Below are 20,374 nucleotides of genomic sequence, written 5' to 3'. Positions count from 1 at the left end.
CACACAACTTGTCAGTACTCTCTGCATCCTACTGCCTTTTGCTACCATTTTGCCTGTCCGGGACCACCAGGAACTTCAGCTATGAACTTGCCATGAATCCTTTGGGTAAAACCATCAGGGTTTCTATAAAGCTGGGGTACAGATGAGAAATTATGGTGTCGAGACAAACTCTTCTACTCTCTCAGACCACAGCAGAGTTGTGACGAATAAAGAAGTCAGAAGTCCTGGCAACATGGTATCATGAAACAAATATAGGTGTCTAGAGTCAAACAGATCAGAAATAAAATCTCTGTCCCTCCATGAGCCTTTAGTGTTTTAGTCTACACTGAGGGCAGCTAACAATATCTACCTTTTAGGGAGTTGCTGACAGTGAAATGATACAACTACATGAACTGCCTGGCACCAGGCCTGGTCTGGTTGGTATAGCTGCAGTTACTTTAATATTATCACCTCTTTGTTGGTGGTGTTATCTGAAATGACCGTAACTACTATCTGGTGCTGAAGAAATTAACAACTTTCATTCTTGGCACTCGTTCCTTCCCCACCTGCTGTGCTTTCCAATTCCTTCACACTTCAGAGCAGGAGATTCAAGAGGGAGGGTGTGTAAACAGCAAGAGTCATCCAGAGGGAGATGGCCAGAAGTAACAGAGGATGTGCGCCGCTCCCTGGGAGCCCTGTGCTCTCCTAGAGAGGCAAGACTCAGACAGGGACACCATCTGAGGCCCAGGATGACAGAGATGTCTCTGTGTCACTGGGAAATAACCACAAGGTTCCAGGCAAGAACGTCCCACAGGCCACCTTGGGCACAGGTACTCAGAGCTACCTGTCCTCATCTTAGACATGGAGAAACAGGATAGGCTAAAGGCAGTCATGGATCAAATTTAAATATGGAATTTCCTGTATCTTCAAGCACATTTTCCAAATTTGAGATTGCTAAATGTAGATATCACCTTGTATGTAACTCATTAGGAGCACTGAGCTGTGCCAGCAGCCTTGTAAGACAGGTAATGCACATATCCTGCCATTATACTTACCATGTTCTCAGGGAATCGGGTCTGTGCAGGGCAGCTTCATCATCAGAAGCTGAAGAGAAACAGAATGAGGAGATGGCTGTGGTACAGGCTTACCTCCTGCACCCTTTCTGTGGGAGAACACTGCAGTGAGTCTAGCAGAGACTTTGGAGGGTCTGATGTATTTTTTTTTCTCAGTGACATCAATCAGTAATTTAGTGGGAACACACCTGTATAGGCCAGTGAAAAACGAGGTAAAATAATAATGCAGTTCCCTGCCCTCAAGGCACTTAGAGATACAATGAGTCATTGATTTGCATATCAGAATAAAGCTAACATTTAATATGCTACCTAAAAGGAGAGGTTGACCTGCCGAATTGTTACGGTATATTAAAGGAAGGGACTGTTCATGGAAGTAATGATGTTGGAGAAGGATCAAGAGGAGCATTCCAGAAACATGCAAGGGAGTACAGCCCCCAGGTAGGGGAAAGGGTTGAGGACGGAGGAGACTGCGGGACAGCAGGAAGCAAAGTTGTAGCTGGGCATACACAGAACGCCAAAAGCTAAATGTACAGGTATGTTCAAAAAATGAGCAACCAAAGAGGTAGACTTTCTTTTTTTATTCCTTGGTGCAATACTAGACATTGAAGCCAGGACATTCTCAATGAGCTACCTCCTCAGTCCCCTTTACAATTATTAAATTTCCAGATAGGGTCTCACTAAATTCCTAAGTTGACCAGGCTGTGCTTGAACTTAAAATCCTCCTACCTTAGCTTCCCAGAGTTCTGGGATTACAAGTGTGGTCCACCATGCCTGGCTGTAGATTAAAAAAATAAAATGAAATAGGAAACCAGAAGTTCTATTTGAAAATACATGTTTTGCTTCTAAAGAAAACAAGTAAAATTTTTTGCATAGGAAAAAAAATCAGATATCTCAGAATAGGAGTAGTATTTCCAGCATGTCTGACTCATAAAGGGTTACTATCGCCCCTCTACCAGGAACTCGTCACCATCAATAGATAAGAAAGACTAACAACAGCAGCCCAAAATAAGTAAGGGATCTGGCTAACAGGAAAGAGGAAAACAGATGTGGAAAAATTGCTCACCCTCACTGTGAGTCAAGGAGACGAAAATCAGAGCAGTGAGATGCCATTTTTCATTGCTCAGATTAGCAAACGTTTAATCGTGACAAAATCTTGGCACTGGTAAGAACGTGAGCAAGGAGCCCTCTCGATGCTTTGCTAGCAGTGATTCTAATTGCTGTGAACGTCTGTATTCTAGGGACAAAGAGAATGTTAGAAACACATATGTGCCCTCCTAGTTTGCTTTTTCATGCTGGAAATTGATGTTGTGGAAATGCCAACATATGTTTTTTAAATACCCTAAATATTTCCCTCTAGGAGTAAATCAAGGCAAGTTCATCATGAGGGGCTATTGTGCTGCTATAGAAAAGAGCTAGATCTGCTCTCTGATGAGTTGGAAGCAAACATATTGTGTAGGAAATGGGAAACACAAGAGGTAGAGGAATGTGTGTATTATGATCTGATTAGAGAAATACACTCACTCGCACACATCCTTTTTCTTGTGTATAAGTCTTTTGACTGGGTACAGAAAAGGATGGCTATACACTGTAAAGTGCACTTGGTTACCAAGGATGGAGGAGAACTGATACAACAAAATAGAGATTCAGCAAAATGAAGAACTACCATACACTGAAACTTGTAAAATCCCCAGGTAACCATCAGTGTGGAGAAAAGGGAGTGAGCCCCACCTCTGCAGATCTCTGCCCTTAGGGGTCTCAGCACCAACGTGCAATGGGAGAGCCACTGAATTCCACACCTCTTTGGTTTTGCGTTTTTGAGACAGGGTCTCACTATGTAGTTGAGACTGACCTGGAACTCACCATGTAGCCCAGGCTGGTTTTGAACTCACAGCATCATCCTGTCTCAGCCTCCTGAGTGCTGGGATTACAGGCGTGTGCCACCACGCCCAGTTCCACACCTCTTTGGGAAGAAAGGGAATGCAGAATTCAGCTGCCCTGCAGAGATGCTGTGCTTTTCCTTCAGTTTGCACAGGGAAATAACATGTAGCTTTAAATTTTGCATTTTAAAAGTCAGATGAAGGCTTAAAATAAGCAGCAAGTGTTTTGTGTTAGATCCAGATGTCATCCCCAGCAAGAAACAAAAACGCTTTGATTTTTGAAAAATAACCTTTGACGTCTAAAGAGGCTCTAATAAGTGCTTTTGTTCCAGGATCTTAAAAAATGACGTTCTGTGCCCATGAGAGAGGCAGCCTGGGGAGACGGATGTCCTTTGCTTATCTGTGCAAGGACTGCTGTGGCAGCAGGGAAGGCTGGGTCCCTTCTCCCTTCTCCTGGTGACATGTCACCTTGCTGTACACACTGACGACTGTAGGGAATGGACGACTCTGGGCCTTTTAGAAAGGAACACAGCCCCTGTGGTCTTTCTTTATGTGTGGCCTTGTCAGAGTGCTAATCGGTGTTCATTTACTGGTGGAAATGAAGGAAATCACTTAGCAGAAGGACTTTGAAGTCTGATATGGCCACAGATTTGCCCCTAGAATTTTCATAAGGGAAACCAGGTACCTCCAATGTGCCGTGAGTTTGGGAGAAACAATTCCTTCAGAGGAGAACCCCCCCAACCCATTCAGATGCTCAGTTGGAACCAGAAAAGCTAAAAAGTGACTCCATGTTTTTTGGAGAAACCCAAGCAAAAATTATTTTCTTATCTCTTGAGAAAGATGATTTCAGTCTCCAAGAGATCTTTTTAAATGTTAGTGTGGCAGATAACTGAATTTTTTATAGACACGTTTCTGTTAAATGTGCTTTTGGTAATAATGTTTGTTTAGTTTTTATCTCCGTGGAATTCAGAGTACTTTACAGGCTTTTTCTTCATTATTTTTTAAGGTTTTATTTTTCCTGATAGTATTTTAATCTTGCCTATAAATTCTTCATTCAGTTTTTCTACAGTGGATTTCCTCTGAAGTAGCTCCTGTTAACCTCACTTCCTATTACTCTCTCCATGTCTGGGATTGTGCACTCTCACTGTTTCTGCCTCCCAGATAAGCCTTCAAGACTTTTGCTCTCCATTTCAAGCTTCTCTTGCTGTTTTCTTTTCTTTATTGTTGCTTCAGACTTTTCCGTTTGGGATACTTGCTTCCCTTGGAAAGAAGACTTATTTGAAACATACCTCATTATTGTACACTAAAATGTGCCTTAACTTAATTATTTAATTTTAGTTGTTTATCAACTAAACAACTCCCTTTGTCTAAAAAGAATTTGATGTAGGTCTGAGGATGTAGCTCAGTGGTAGAGTACTTGTCTAAAATATGTGAGGCCTGGGGTTCAATTTCCAGAGCAGCAGAAGAAAATAAAGAAGCAAAAAAAAAAACCACAAAAATTTGAGGTAACTAAACATATCCTCTAACATGAGTCCTATTTATTGGCACTATGAATCTGATATTCATAATAGTTATTTTTCCAAAAAGTTTCTCCCTTCAGGAATTTATTAATTTCCCTTCTGACTGCAAACATCCTTGAGGAAACAGACTTAAAACAAGTGAATCTTTTGTATTTAAAAAAAAATCAGATACTGCCCTTCTTTCAGGGCATGGCTAGTAAGAATACCTCACTTACAGGCTCTAATCTGCATGAGTGCTGTAGAGAGCCCTTGATCTGAAGAGATAATGGGATTATGAATTATATACAAGGCACCTTAGACATCCACTCACTTGTTCTTACAAATGTGAAAACTGTGGCTCAGAGTTTTAAAAATTTGTGTGCGGCCTCTGAAATATTTAGTGACACGTTTGGAATTTAGCTTAGAAAGTCACCTAGAAAGTTTTAAAACATCATTAAACAAGGTAATGAATAGTACAGAATAATGAATGATTGGATTATTCTGAGCCGTGCAAGCTGGTAAATATTCAGCAGCTTGGTGAAGGGGCGGGAACAGAGAAAGCCCTGATTTGTAGTGTTTGCCAATTTTATGGTGCCCACACCAGTTCCAACCTGACACCATTGAGCAAGAACTTGGGGAGGAATGAGCACGATCCAGTTGGCTCTCAAGAGTGGTAGAGATCACCTTGCTGGAATGAGCAGGTCTTGAGGAGGAAACTGAGCACATTCAGCAAACAAAGAACTCCTCACCTAAGCAACGATCCCTTCTGCTTGAAGGCTGAGCTTCAATGTAAAGGTCTCTGTGTGGCTTTTCTTTCAACCTTTTGGAAGTGATCACTTCTATTCTGAATGCCAGAGTACTTATACTTTGTGTGAGAGTAATTAGCAAAGATGTTATTGACAATAGACAAAATCTTCCCCCTCCAGACTGCCCTGGGAGGACATGACCATGCCTTAGTACTTAATTATCAGCTAAGCAGAGAAGCCTAATGGGTCGGAGCCCAAGCTGTGGAGTCAAACTTGCAAACTTAGCACTCACTTATCTTGAGATCTTGGGAAAGTTATCAGTCCCCTCTATAGAATGAAACATTAATTGGAAGTCTGTCTTATAGGTTTGCTGTGATGGTTAATGAGATTTCTAGACCAGTTCAGTCCACCCTCACTCATATTGTAATCTCTAGCACCTAACCCAGTGCCTGGCACAGTATCAATGTACAAGTTTCGTTGGTTGAACTGAGTTGGTGTGAAGCAAGGCTATGATTCAGCTAGCGTGGCAGAAGGTTGGGAAAGTGCTACAGCAAAACGGTGTGAACAAGTTATTACTGAGGAAATGAGAATGGCATATTTAATTAAAAAAATTAGTAGATCATGGAATTATAGGATCAGAACTTAGTTTTCCTGCTATGAACGATGAACACAGGCAGGGTAAGATGATCATGTCCTCCCTTCACCCCATGCACTAGATGCTGTTAAGTCTATAAATATAACATTTGTTGCTGCAGTAGACTTTATAGACTGCTACTGATTGAAATACCTCCTTTTCAGGGATGTGCATTTGCTTTTCTGAATAATCTGAATGCTAGACTTTAAGCACAAGTACTGTTAACTTTCATTCCAATTGGTTCAGTGCATTATTTGAATTAATTTGTTTCTTCCACACTCAGTTCTGCAATGCATGTTGTCTACTATCCTGTCTAGCTTTTTGTCTTCTGTGATTTTGTGAGCCTGACTTTTATTTTGTTTTCTAAAACACTATATAGGTCACTTCCAAGAACAGGGTCTCCTGGTATGTCATTAAACACTTCCTTCCAATTGGCACTGATTCATTAAACAATTTTTCTTTTCTTTTTAGATAGAGATTTAACTCTTTTCCAATCCATCAAAGTAAGCAGCAATCCATGTTATAGTTCATCTTGTTCAGAAGAATGTCATGAGACTTTGCCAAAACTGTTGTGTCTGCTGCAACATTTTTTCCCCACAGACTAAGTCTGTTAGAAAAGAAACCGTAGCTAGTTTGTTGCAATCTGTTCCTGATTTGCCTGTGTTAATTCCTATACTGACAATGTCTTTTGCTGAGATGAGCAAGGGATTCATAATTCAAAAATAGTGAATTTAGCCTCATCAAAGTAGGAAAGGATTAGTGCACAGATATTTGGGCACAATCTTGAGGGCAGTGAGAGGTTCCTGAAATGTTTGACTAGAGATTATGTGACAAAGTTGTGTTTTAAGAAAATCACCTGGCAACAATGTCTATGGCAAGGTTCTCTCAACCTTGTATGAGGCTGGAAGCTTCCTGAAATAATTCCAGAATGGGCTGCTGGACCACTCTGGGATATGCTGGGATTAATGGAGTAATTAATTAATGAAGGTAGAAGAAAATGCCTTTGGATTTAAAAGGAAAAAATCGAAAGCTACTCTTGAGGGAACCTGAGAGGACTGAAAAACAAACAAATAAAAAAGTATGTCAGGGTTTCAGAACCATTTCCACATTACTGAACATGCAGAAAATACTATCAATTTGTCCACAGGGGTAAATAATCTGCTTGGGGGTGGAGTTTACCCAGTGTCATGGTCCCCCAAGGTTGGGTCTCTCTGCTCCAAGACTCTACCTGCTGCAACCACTGGCAGAGGACATTTCTATTTCCACATGCTGTGGAAGCCATTTGAAAATTTCTATTTTAGAAATAAACAGTATTAGCAATATGAGGAAAAACAGACTTGGGACAAAATTAAATTCAACCGCAAAGAGACATCTACACAGATAGTCATTACTTGACTCCTGGGTTTTCCAGTCTGTGGTGGTGCAGAAGCAATGCTCATTCAGTAGAAACCATTTTGGATACTTTCCTGGGCTGGTAACATGTGACATGGTACCCGCATGATGCTAGGTGGTGGCAGTGAGCCACAGAGCCCAGACATGAGATCGTGAAAGTGGGCAAGCCATACTCTAGTGCACTGTGTTGTTAAGTGGCGGTGCCTGTAGGTCACAGGTTATTAAATGCATTTTCAACTTATGATATGTTTACTAAGATATAAGTCCATCACAGGCTAAGGGGTATAAAGGAGAGCAAACATGTGGTTCAATGCATTATTCTGACCAAAGAGGTAGAATATCATTTATACACACTCAGAAGGAAACCAACCAGAACCAAAGTTAATGCCAGGAAAAGACAATACAGGTGCCAAACAAAATAGCCCAGCACACTAAATCACTGCCCATGTCTTAGTGACACAGGGAAACAAGAGTGATGAATGTACAGGATTAATTCAGATATGGAACTCATCAGCACTGCCGGGCAAGGTGGAGGGAGGAACAGGGCACACCCAAAGGATGCGAGGTGGAAATCTAAGTGCAGAAAATCGAGAAACAAAAAGAAAGAGTTTGAACTTTGCATTAATATGGAACTCCATGCCTCTTTACTTAAAAATTTGTGGGAGTGCTGCCACTTTGTTGTTTCCTATTGATTTCTGTAGTTAAATAAACTAAGTAGTTTTGCAGTTCTCACCTGTCCTGTTTTGCCTTACCACGTGGAGAAATCAGGAAAATGCAGGAGCTTGCAATCCATGCTTTTTTGTGGCAATCAAAGATCCTCAGTTATAGAAAATTAAAAGTTCTCTTTCTTCATTAAGCTCCATCGCAGAGTGAGGATAAGAACCTCCAAAGTTTTGTAGATTCTATCATAAAATTAAGAATGAATGGTTCCTCAAAAAGATAATTGGGCCACTGTACTTACCCAGGCGGTTGGCAGGGGTGCTGCCGTGTTTCTGTGTCACTCACGTGCACGGCGTTGCTTGTGATGGATGTGCGGTCTGTGTGACCACGCACGGCCGCTCACAGAAACCTTGCGATCCACTGCAGGAGCACACATCTTCATTGACCCGCACAGTCCTCACCAGCCCTGCCCTCCCTTCCCCGAACAAACCACACCTGTATTCTCCCTTCCCAGCTTGGCATTATGCTCGCGTTCAGACTGACCCTGCTCTCACGCAGTTCCCCTCTGGACCTCTGTTATAGGCCAGACTGTTTGCTGCAGTCACTCTGCTGATCTTTCCAACACCATTTTCTGTTCTCACTATCATGTTCCTTGTTACAGTTAAGTAAAAAAAAAAAAAACACTGACAGCCACACGAAACACAGGAGAAAGGCATTCTCACTGCACTTGTTCAATTTTAGCCCTTACCACACACTGCTGTAAATAGTTGTTTACATTTCTGACTTCTTCGCCCAGCCTGACAAGAGCCTGAGGGGGCAAACTGTTGCTTTTTTGAGCTACAGAGCTTAGCGGGGTGCCCAGCACCTAGTAGGTCCACTTCCACTATGTGGAATGGTGAGGACTGAACATACAGCTTTCTTGGATTTGGAAGCAGCAGTCTTCTGTTGAGCACATGGTTTTGAAAGCGTACTCTCCATTATGTACAAAGCTTGCATCTGTTTGCCTTCATTTAACCAGTTCTTGGAAAGATTCAGACAGTGCTAGGGAAGGTTCTCATGTCCTGGCCAGTGGTTTCTGAGTCTCTCGTTCATTCCTGTGCAGGTAGGGAAGTGGAAAGACAAGTCCCTGCAGATGAAGTACTACGTGTGGCCCCGAATGTCTCCTGAGACGGAGGAGCAAGAGGATGACCACCTGAGCATCGTGACCCTGGAGGAAGCGCCGTTTGTCATTGTGGAAAGTGTGGACCCTCTGAGTGGAACCTGCATGAGAAACACGGTTCCCTGCCAAAAGCGCATCATCTCTGAGTATGTGTAGCACCTTCCCCATAGGCCCTGGGTGGCGTGGGAGTCACATGTGGTGCATCTGATAGCCTGGGGCCTGGAGCATGGAATGAGTTGAGCACTGTGTTCGCTGTGCACCTGCAGTTGAGCTGTGGAAGCGCTCGCAGCCTCGTGGTGTGGTGTCTGGCTCTGTCTGTCCCAGTGACAAATTAGGAGAATGACTGCCAGCCACCAGGCTCGGGTGCCTTGGGCCTGGCCCGGCCACGGGGACCTCTGGTTCACAGAGATTTAAGTTCAGTTTTGGTGCTGAAATACGTTTCCTTGCACCAGTATGTCACCCAGTTTTAAGATTTAGAACCTAGCCTGTGCTGTGAGGAGTCAGAATAATTGTTCTCTTTAATAAGGAAAGGGAATACCTGGAAGGAAGGATGAGAGCCTCTTAGATGCTAGAAGATTTTCTGTACCAGGGTTGAGGTGCCAGTTAAAAGGTTGAGGTGAATTCAGTGTCTGAAAATTCAGTGACCTGAATCCTTAGGATATGCACCCTTTCCAGATGTTTATACTTCAATGGAACATGAAAATTTCCAGGAAACGTGGCAATGGAATGAGAATTCTGCAGATACGAGGACTGATTTGTTTGGTTTGTGTGAAGGTGGGGCCTGCCTTGGGGTTTTAGTTTTAATGACCAAGAGTAATATTTTGTTTCTTGTACGGAGCTTTGCTTTTTTTTCCCCCTTCCTTTATATGGCTAGGAATAAAACAGATGAGGAGCCAGGCTACATCAAAAAATGCTGCAAGGGATTCTGTATAGACATCCTTAAGAAAATTTCTAAATCTGTGAAGTTCACCTATGACCTTTACCTGGTGACCAATGGCAAACACGGGAAGAAGATCAACGGGACGTGGAATGGTATGATTGGAGAGGTGAGTGTCAGGAAGTGCGGGCCGTTTCCATTTTTTCTTTGATCTTGCTTCACTGAAGTATGTCCTAAAATATTCATTTTGTGAATTTCTGAAAATATAAATAGTAAAGAGAAGGTACTGTTTCCACTCTACAAAGAAAGTCACTGCTAGGCCGTGTGTACTTTCCTCACGGTGGCCCCTGCCTTCCTGCGTTCTCAATGGAGCATTGCACCTTTCTCTCCAGGTGGTCATGAAGAGGGCCTACATGGCGGTGGGATCACTCACCATCAATGAGGAGCGGTCGGAGGTGGTGGACTTCTCTGTACCCTTCATAGAGACTGGCATCAGTGTCATGGTGTCACGAAGCAATGGGACTGTCTCACCTTCTGCCTTCTTAGGTAAACGATGCGGGAAGAAATGGCTACACGGACAAGTGGATGGATATGGGGCAGCTGCAGGAGCACATGGCCAGGCTCTGCAGCCAGGAGGAGGCTGGTCAGATGCTGGGGACTTCATTTAGGGACTTTAGAATTGACCATTCTCAGACACGAAAGCTCAAGCACACTCAGAAAGAGAGGAAAGCGTACTGCCCTTTGAGGAAACCTTGCTGGACTGGTCAGCAGAGACCTCCTGTAGACCCCTCTGTACCACCTAGGCATTATCTGACCTCAAGACATTTGCTCCACCTAAGGGCTCAGTTTTCCCATCCAAAGAAGAGGTCACTTCCACCAGCTGATCCCGAGGCTGCTTCCTTCTCTAATAGTTTCTAATTCTGAATGTCATCAACATATATATTTTTTATTATCCTTAAGAATGGATCCTGACACTGTCAAAACAGGTTTCCTGTTTTTCCATGAATTTTTGAGGCTTTGCCAGCTGGAGCTGATTCCTCCTACCCCACCCCACCCTTGCCCATCCATCCTCTACTTCCCCACCTCCAGCATCACTTAAATGTAAGAACCCTTAGATATGATGTAAGACTTGGTGAGATAAGGCCAGGATTTTAATTAGATGAGGTCTTCTGTGAGCTCATACCCCATATTTTTTGCAGGGGCTGTGGAGCAAAGGGTGGAAAATAAAATGTCATCTTGAAACCAGAACATTGACAAGAAGCCTGATTTGGTCATAACTGTAAGCCCTTGGACGAGTCACAATCACCCTAAGGGATATTCAAAACAAGAACATTAGAATAGACAGTGACTAGCATTTCTTTAAATTCTCTCCATGAGAAATTAATTCAATTAATACACCACTAAGTGGAATTATAGGTTCCATAGAATTTTTCTATAAATTACAACTGTACTCAAGCTTCTTAGCTAATCTTCTTATTTATAGTGAAGCAAATTCTGGCCCTGCCAACCTCATATGAAATGTTATTAGATAGCCCACACTGTATGCATTAATCCTCAAAGCTGCTGGGTGCAGTTTGTTTGCACTTTTCCTTTGTAAGGAGATTGGAGCATTGAAAGTACATTGTAATTCTAACTCTTGTTAGTTTATCATAACCATAACTTCTAACCGGGAAGAGCCAGTGAGTCCTGGAATGACAGAAATGCTAGGCAGAGCATTTTGTGTGTGTTTGGAGGAGTCATTAGTTACAAGGACACGAAAGCTAGTGTTTATTGAACATCTAATATGTGATGTGCCAGGTATGATTGTGCATGCTTTCATTATTATTAACTCATGGACATTGTTATTATTATATTGATTTTATGATTTAGGGAGAATAGAGCTAAGATAAAGTCTAGTTATGGTAGCCTTCAGAGCCTGTGCGCTAGACCACATCTGCTCATCTCAGAATTTCACCCTTAACCATGGAACCTGGGTGTGGTGGGCAGATTATCAATGCACCATCATACATCGGGAAGAGCAGAATTTGTCTCAGAGTTCCTCAGTTCATAACCTCACTCTGCCACTTTCTTAGTGTGAACCAAGAAGAACTTTGATTCCTCAACCTTAGTTTACTCCTCTATAAGCAGGTACGGTAATCCATAATGAAGGGGCCATTAAAGGCTTATAGTTAACAATGTGTGGTGAAAGAAAGCTTCATAAATTGAGAAGACCAGGACAGATATTTATTGTATTTTTTTGTGTTGCTCTGAGCTTAATGTGGAAGGGGGTTAACCCAGAAGTAATGATTTTTCTCAGTTATTCCCCAGACTTAGAAAAAAGTGAAATTCAGGTAGAATTGCAAGCCATTAGCATCAAAGATGAAGGAGATTTCCCTACACTAGTGGAGAGGCTTTGAATTGTCCCATCTATGCTTGAGACTCTAGCTGCCACTGAAAAGCTTTGTATTTCGCAGTTGGTGTGTTAAGCTGTGGAGCTTTATTAAGGTTATTTTTAAATTGATTAAGTGACCAAGCTTTTATAATTCCTTTGGAAGTTCAATAGTAAAGTAGGTTTCAGAGTAAGAAATATATTTTCTAATTTTCAGCCAATTTTCCCCTTTTCTCAACTTCATCTTTATTAATGATTTGGAAGATAGGGCAAACAGCATGTTAATTCACTTAGTTATGAGTTTACAATATGATGTGACAGCTAAAAAGGCCAGGACTATTTTGAGACACAATGGAGGGAGCACTGAATCATGGGACAGAATAGCGACTGTCCCCTTTGCATACAGGGCTTCAGAGGGATGGCTTTTAGAATATAGTGTTCAGTTTCTGGGCACCTCTAAGCCAGAGAGTTATTCAACTGGAAGGGAATCAGCAGAAGTTATTAAAGATATTAAAGAAATGATATATAGCACATTCTTGCTATCATGCCTGGTCTTGTGCCACCAACCCTATCACCTAGTAATAGAAGAAATAATAGGGTATGGCTTGTAATTGGTTCATGATTCTCTACTTGTCCTTGTCTCTTGTTAGATTTCTACTGCTGCACATATTGATTTTCAATGTAAATAGATTTTTAACTTTGTCTTATATTCTTATATCCTAATGATGTGTAATGAAATATACCAAATCAAAATGGGTTGGCAAAGTAAATCTAGGCTGGAAAATTTAAGAGAAATGGGTAGGAGTGTTATTCATAATTATTATGGAACCAATTCAACTCTGATCCATTAATAATTAACTTGGTTGCAAGATTCAGTGGCGATAGTGAAGGCTTCTGGGGGATCACCACTTTGTAGTGTGTGCATAAAGATGAGAACATAAACCAGATCAGCCTGGAGAATTCACCTGCACCTTGCCTGGCACTTCTTCAAATTGTACCTTTCACTGACAGACCGAGCTACGGGTCCAGCAGTGCCAGAAACTGTCTGTACAAACCTCAGAAGGTTCACAAGCATGAGATGCTCTTTCTCATGTGTTTCAAAGAAAAACATCCCAATATGGTCACCTGCGGAGTGGTGCTTGGGCTGACTTGTTTCTCAGTAATGTAGTCCCTGGCTCACTGAAGGCATGCAACAGCCTTGTTCTTCATCTCCTCCCAAATCTGTGTTTCCCTGAGCAAATGAATCTGTGCAATAATGAGCATCTGTTTGTTCTCTGCTCTGACCCTGGGCGGGTTTTCTTTTCCTCCCCAGAGCCATTCAGTGCTGACGTATGGGTCATGATGTTTGTGATGCTGCTCATCGTCTCAGCCGTGGCTGTCTTTGTCTTTGAATACTTCAGCCCTGTGGGTTATAACAGGTGCCTCGCTGATGGCAGAGGTAAGGCCAGCTGGAATCACTGCACTTCCCCATGTATTCTAATTGTGAGCCCAAATCTCTGTGCCCTTCATTTGTTATGTGCATCCTTTCTAATTTATCCAGTGCTGGAAAAAAATATAATCCCTTAGCCTTATAGATCACCCACCTATCAGTTTGAACTTCTTTGTCCCCTCTTGGGACACACCAGCCCTAAGTCTAGTCCCACACCCCCAGGCAAGTGAGAGGAGAGATGGATAGTAAATATGGGGAGTGTAAATATGTTACCAGAAACTGTTTGGATAACCTGAGGCTATGGGGAGTTGTTTGCTGCAACAGATGTGACTAACAAGGCAGATTGTACACACGAGTTAGGAATATGGAAACATTGGTTGCTCTGGGGAGTATGAAGGTGGCTATGGCTAGCAGAGCTCCCTTTAGCTAAAAGATCACTACTGAGGCACAAGGTCTCCAAAGCGTATATCCCTGGCATAGCTCCCTTGTCTGGTAAGAAAAGTGTTGGATGCTTGAGATAGAAAGGAAGGAGCAGACCAGTTCTCACCTGCAGCTGTTATAGAGGGTCCAATTTCCTGGGTAGATGGTCCACAGATAAGAGGGTTGTCTATGTGTTTGAGACATCTATGATACTTTTTTAAAAGTTCACTGAATTTCTGAAGGGGAGCATGAGGTCCTTCTAAAACTCCCTGAAAACCCATGATTAAGAAATATTCTACTTCCTCCAAGTCTTCTTTGTCCAGAAAGGGAGTTGTTCTGGAATTATAACTCCAAGAGGGAAAATTCTTTGCCTTGGCTCCTAATAAGAATTACCGATGGGGCACCTAAAAGACACAGGTGTTGGGTGGGACCTTGTTTGCTCATCCACTAAGTCCAGGGTGGAGCTTGGATCACTGTATGTTGCAGAACAGTGGTTCTCTACCTTGTTTCGCATTAGAATAACCAGCTCAACTCCATAGCAATTCAACAAGAACTTCTAGAGGTGGGTAAGAGGCAGCATTATTTTGTAAAGTTCCCCTCATTCTTCCATTGAATTCACAGTTCAGAGTGTGACCCCCATTTCACTAATCGACTTCCGTGTGTAGACCTAGCTTTTTATTTGGTCTGTGTGATCTGAGCAGGGATTGTTAATATCCCTGAAGTATGGAATAGTTAGTGGCTCTGTGCTAAAGGGGCACCTGGAATCCATGACCTCCATCTCAGACTGAGGGGCTCCAGTAAGAAGTGAAACTGCGGAGAATCATGTAAGACTATACACAAGTAGACAGTGTCAAGGACTAAAGTTAGTGTGCAGTGTCCACTTACCCTTGAAAAAAATTCCAAAAGCTGAACAAAATCCAGATTTATAATACCCAGAGCAAGCACGTACAGTTCCATTACCATAAGATGCTTGCCTTCACAGAGGAATTCTGCGTGATGCCACTTTAAATATCAAGTCCCTCTAGAACATTTTGCAATTCACAAAACTTTGATTTATATACAATTTTTTAGTTATGCATCTGCTACATGAACTAAGGTCCACATGCACAGATGTGTGCACACAGTTAGATATCAAGTTCAACATGTGTAGTCCCTGATGATTTCGTTGGCTGAGCAGATGCTGTCAGGATCACAGCAAGCATCCTAAGACTTGTGTTAATATGTTGTAAAATGGTGCAAGCAGATGTTCATTTCTGCAGTGGAGGGGATCCTGGGGAGCCAGACAACAGGCAAAATTTTACCTTCACCCAGAGGAGACAGCAGTGAGGTCACGATACACTGGTGGACAGAAGCCCTGATGCTGTCCACGTAAAGATCAGGTGGAGGAAAATCAAGTCGGGGACTGCTACTTCCTGCCTTAAGATCTGTGTGCCTGGGCCAGGAGTCCACAACTTCCTCTCTGGGCTTCCCAATTACCTTGTACATAGAAGCCACTACTGCAGGAAGCCTGTTGAGGCAGGGCAAGAAGGGAGTTAGGCTGTCTTCAAAACATAGATGCTAAGTGCTAGTAGCTAAAGAAAAACTAGCATACAGTGTATTCAGAGCCTCCCAGCATTGGTGTACACAGACTTGAGGTGTACACAGACAATGATAGAGAAGATTCACACAATTCTCACTGAGGTGTTGGACACTGAAATGTTTCCTTGATAGATACAAGTATAAACATTTAGAAAAATAGTAATAGTGGCCCCAGTATGAGTAATATAGTAATATAGTTGGCCTTTACTGTTCAACTTTCATGTAATCTTGATGGTCCTATATATGACAGCAAGAGAATTATTTTTCAGAGAAGGATCTCACACAGACCCCTGAGCCTTGGGTTTTCTCCTAAGGAACTCTTTCCTGCTTTCCTGAGGCTCCCAGAGAGAAGAGACACAGACTCTCACATCATAAAAAGGCTCAGTCTTAGTTGAAGGGTTTACTGCTCTGAGCAGGGACTTTGTAGCTCTGGGCACTTGTAGGTGGAACTAGAAGCAGTGATTCTGGCTTAACTTTCCGTCCTCATCTTTTTGTTATGCCAGAGCCGGGCGGCCCATCTTTCACCATCGGCAAAGCTATTTGGTTACTCTGGGGTCTGGTGTTTAACAACTCCGTACCTGTGCAGAACCCAAAGGGGACCACGTCCAAGATCATGGTGTCGGTGTGGGCCTTCTTTGCTGTCATTTTCCTGGCCAGCTACACTGCCAACTTAGCTGCCTTCATGATCCAAGAAGAGTATGTGGACCAGGTTTCTGGCCTGAGTGACAAAAAGGTAAGAAACCCGTTTGAAACCTACCATCTTACCCTCAATTCTGGTCTGCGCCCTATTCAAAGTTCTCCTGTACCTGTTAATTTTCTAAATCTTTGGAATCAATAGTTCTTTCTTGTGTTTTCTTCAATTAGGACATGGGAACAGAAATCAGTTTCCCTACTGAAATAATATTATTTCATGTTTGCTTCCTGACTTGTAAAAGTACACCCCGGGCTGCAAATAAGGGGGCTTAGTATGTTCATAGCTTTCTGAGTATATGGTAGCTCTTTTTGGATACAGTTGGGTGGCCTGTCAGCTCTAGGTTGGCTCTTTGGTGTGTTATTAGAGGGCCGCCCCTGTGTACCCACTCTGAGGGGATGGGAGTATTATGGCCTCATTTTCTTCCCAGTGGTGTTTGGCTGTGGGCTCTTCCTTTGTTCCTCCACACACCCGTGAGTTTCTAGGGCTGAGCAGGAGGATTGTTCACACTGTGTCTTTAGGAGAAGTAAGTGCTATTTAACCTAATGATTGCCCGTGTGCTGCTGATGAATGGGTTGGTCCCTGTGCCAACTGCAGGCCTCCTCGTGGGCCTGTGCAGTTGCAGGAAGTATCTGCTGGTTTCCGTTTATTCTGGCTGAGGATACACAAAACCCATTCTAACTGCATTCAACTCTCCAGCTTTGTTGGGAGTATCTCAGTTTCCACGGTCTGGCCATTCCCCCAGAGCCATGGCAATTGGGACAGTGGTCTAAGACAAGTGGTCAGACCTGTCTTTGTGGAATGGCTGGTAAAGTTCACAGCCAAAACAGTGTTGGTGACTTTCACTTATAACAGATCTTTCAGATTTAGAAAATGTGGCTCCCCATTTCCGCTTCCAGGGTGAAGCCATGAAATACAGGCAGATAGCTTTAGATTAGTAGGTAATGCCTCATCACCTGGGTCAGGTTTCCCCAAGATAAGCCCCTAACACTTAGGCAGATAGTTTCAAAAGAGAGAAAAGAAGATACTCTCTAGGGGCTCTGATTTTTTCCATCCATTTTTACTTTTCAAGAATATTCAAAAGCATATGGGAGATAAGTAGCTTCTTGAAGGAGTGATATATATAATTTATTGTGCTTACTTTTTTATGTTATCTCTTTTGCTGATTTGTCTTCCTTTTTACTTGTTGAAAAATCACTTTTTTATTATTTTAAAAACCATTTCTTATATTTTATTTTCACCTATTTTTAAAATTTTATTTGTAATTTCATCTAACCCATTATTTATTACAATTTATTCATATGTTCATCCATCCATTTCTAAACATTTTTCTTCAGCATTATGACCCTACTGAAATTTGAATTAGACATCTCCCTTCATCCCATTGCAACCACCACGACTACCACAATTTTGTGGCTATTTCGGCAACCCAGGCAGTAGTGTGGTTAAAACTGCTTGTTTAGAGCTCAGTACCTTGATATGGCCTGAGGAAAGTGGACCGTGTTCACCCTAAAATGTGGATGTGGCAGCTGTTTGATGGCCCCTGTCCACATGTGTGGGTTTCCAGAGGTGTGGCAGATAGTACATTCCCATCAGAGCACAGCCAAGAGGTAGTGAATGTGAAACCACACCAAATATGACAGGGCCATGGTGCTTTGCTGTGATGTGGATCATGGTGGATCACGGTCCCTGCTCATGAAGGTAGCAGTGTTTGGCAGGGCCTTGTCACCATGCATCAGCGTGGCCAAAGTGTGATGGTCCACAGCTTTGCAGGGGCTCTGACTGGTAAGAGGGGGGCTACTGTATGTATCGTAATGTTTTTCATATATCTCTGAAAATTGCTTTCTGCACTGTATTTATCTTTCTCATAATCTCGTGGGTCAGTCAGCAGCAACTGAATGCATTTCTGTTTGAATTAAGCATAATTGGATGAGCAGAGATTGTTTCCCTTTCTGAGACTTTGACAGAATTTATTATTTTAGGCTACCTCTAGAAGAGAAGATATGCATCTGTTTGTCCTCCTAATCAGGGTGGTTATGTTCTGAAAAGTTGGACCTCGTCAGTTTCTTCGTACAATGAAAGGGGTTGTATCTGACTCTCTTCCTGCCCTGCTATACCTTTCAAGGCCTTTACAAGTGATTTCCTGTGTTCCCTGCACTGCAGTGTTGTTGGCCAATGCTTGGGTTCCTTTGTCTTGTGTCTAAGGCATCCTGAACTCCTTATCTTTCTTGGCCATGCCTCTATCTGTGGATCTGCCCCGGAAGTTTTGTTTTGTTTTTTTTCCCAATCTCTACTCACCAACTCCTATAGAAACATTAAGACTCAGACTAGAGATCACTTCACTTGCAGGGCCTTCATTTGGCTCCTCTGGGCAGCTGGTACTCTTTCCTTTGTCATGGCGGTTACTCCCACCTTGTTGTAACATTTGTCCTTCATGTTCTGTTGTAATAATCTGTAGATCTCTACCTAATGGTATCTCCCCCTCTCTGACCATGAGCTCCATAAAGCCCGTGACTATAACTTGCCCATCATTAAGACAAGAGAAGATAAATAAATGAAATTTCAGAAATACAAAGTCTGTGGGGGAGGTAGAGGGTGTGTATTTAAGAACCTCAGGGGCCAAAAGTGGACTCAGTGTTACCGGCAAAACAAAGCACCCAACAGCAGGGACCCTTTAACAGCTGTTTAATCTGAAAAGTATTGAAGATGGTTATCTAGTATATTTAAAATGTTGCAAATGACAAAATGGTAAAATGTAAGCATCCTACCAGAAACTGTCAACATAATTTACATAATTACAGAAAACATTTAAGTAACTAACGACATATAACTGTATATTAGTATCAGGAATAGTTACAAAAATCAGGAGAGTATTTTAAAAGTGTACTTGAAATGTCAAAATTCACATTAGTTTTACTTCAAAACACCTAAAGAAAACAAAGTCCTGGGATTGGCACCATAATGCATGAAAGGAAATGTACTCTCTGAATTTAGAAAATGAAATATAATGCAGACATTGAAACAATAATGTGGAAAATAGAAATAAGATGATTTTGTAGATTGTGATTTTCTGTGTAATTACATTTTCATCAGAGTAGCATTTACAATGGAAAAGTATTCCTAAACTTGTTATGACTATCACGAATGACATAGCTTCTATGTAATTCACATCAAATGATTACTATCTTGCAGTGATGATGGAAAGATATTTGCAGCCATTAGATGTACAGCATTTAAAAATTTTGTCTTCAATATTTTGGCAGAAAAAAATGTACTGAGATTTCATTTATATCAGGGTATAAAACAAGAATGCTCAGAGTTAGATTTCCAGCCTGTGTTTTTGCTCTTTTTGACTGGATAGCTTTCATGGTAGCATTGTACGATGAAATGAAAATGGTTCCACTACATGCTGCAACTAAGTGTGGATTAAGTGCTAACATTTAGTGACCCTACTGTGCAATCCTTCAGCTCCTCCAGTGGGAGGAGGGTGTAAGGAAGCTAATGACATCTTCTCTCTCTTAACCAAGAGCTCACCATGCCAGCTCTCACGCTTCCCACCCATCCAGATGAACTTCTCCCTTAGACCATCTGCCAACCCTAGTGTGAAGCCAGGTGAAGGAGGGGGATGCATCTGGAGGGTATTAGGCACGTTGTCTATGCCACATATTTGTTATTTTTATAATCTTCTTATAGTTGTGATTATTTCTATTTCACAAATAAGGATATCAAGACTCTGAGAAGCTTAGTAACTTTGCTGAAGTTACACATTTTCCAGTGACAGAGTCAAGGTCCATGTCCCCTGTGTCTGACTCTAAAATCACTCTGCCAGGATGTTCCCCTTCAGTGAACACCATGCAACCTTATAGCATAATAAAAATCTTTATTGAGATCTTGCCTCTGCTTTCTCATTTAATTCCCTACCCTCTCATTTAATGACTTTGGAGTTGAGGGCAGACTCAAGGCTTATGATACCACAATGGAACACATGATAA

General features: G+C 42.1%; 1 protein-coding gene across 1 annotated transcript in view; it reads left to right on the top strand.

The window, feature by feature from the left end:
* Grin2b (glutamate ionotropic receptor NMDA type subunit 2B) overlaps window positions 1-20,374 on the top strand; it is a 303,881-nt gene that overhangs the window by 235,279 nt on the left and 48,228 nt on the right. The window contains exons 5-9 of the mRNA XM_010638438.3: window positions 8,963-9,165; window positions 9,894-10,065; window positions 10,289-10,442; window positions 13,577-13,702; window positions 16,195-16,424. Of these exons, the coding sequence (XP_010636740.1) occupies window positions 8,963-9,165; window positions 9,894-10,065; window positions 10,289-10,442; window positions 13,577-13,702; window positions 16,195-16,424 (885 nt within the window). The remainder of the gene's footprint in view (window positions 1-8,962; window positions 9,166-9,893; window positions 10,066-10,288; window positions 10,443-13,576; window positions 13,703-16,194; window positions 16,425-20,374) is intronic.

The sequence above is a fragment of the Fukomys damarensis genome, unplaced genomic scaffold (genome assembly GCF_012274545.1).
Source record: "Fukomys damarensis isolate Sample0158 unplaced genomic scaffold, DMR_v1.0_HiC HiC_scaffold_19, whole genome shotgun sequence".
NCBI classification, from domain to species: Eukaryota; Metazoa; Chordata; class Mammalia; order Rodentia; family Bathyergidae; genus Fukomys; species Fukomys damarensis.
The sequence above is the reverse complement of the archived record's forward strand: the minus strand, read 5'-3'. Positions and strand labels throughout refer to the sequence as shown.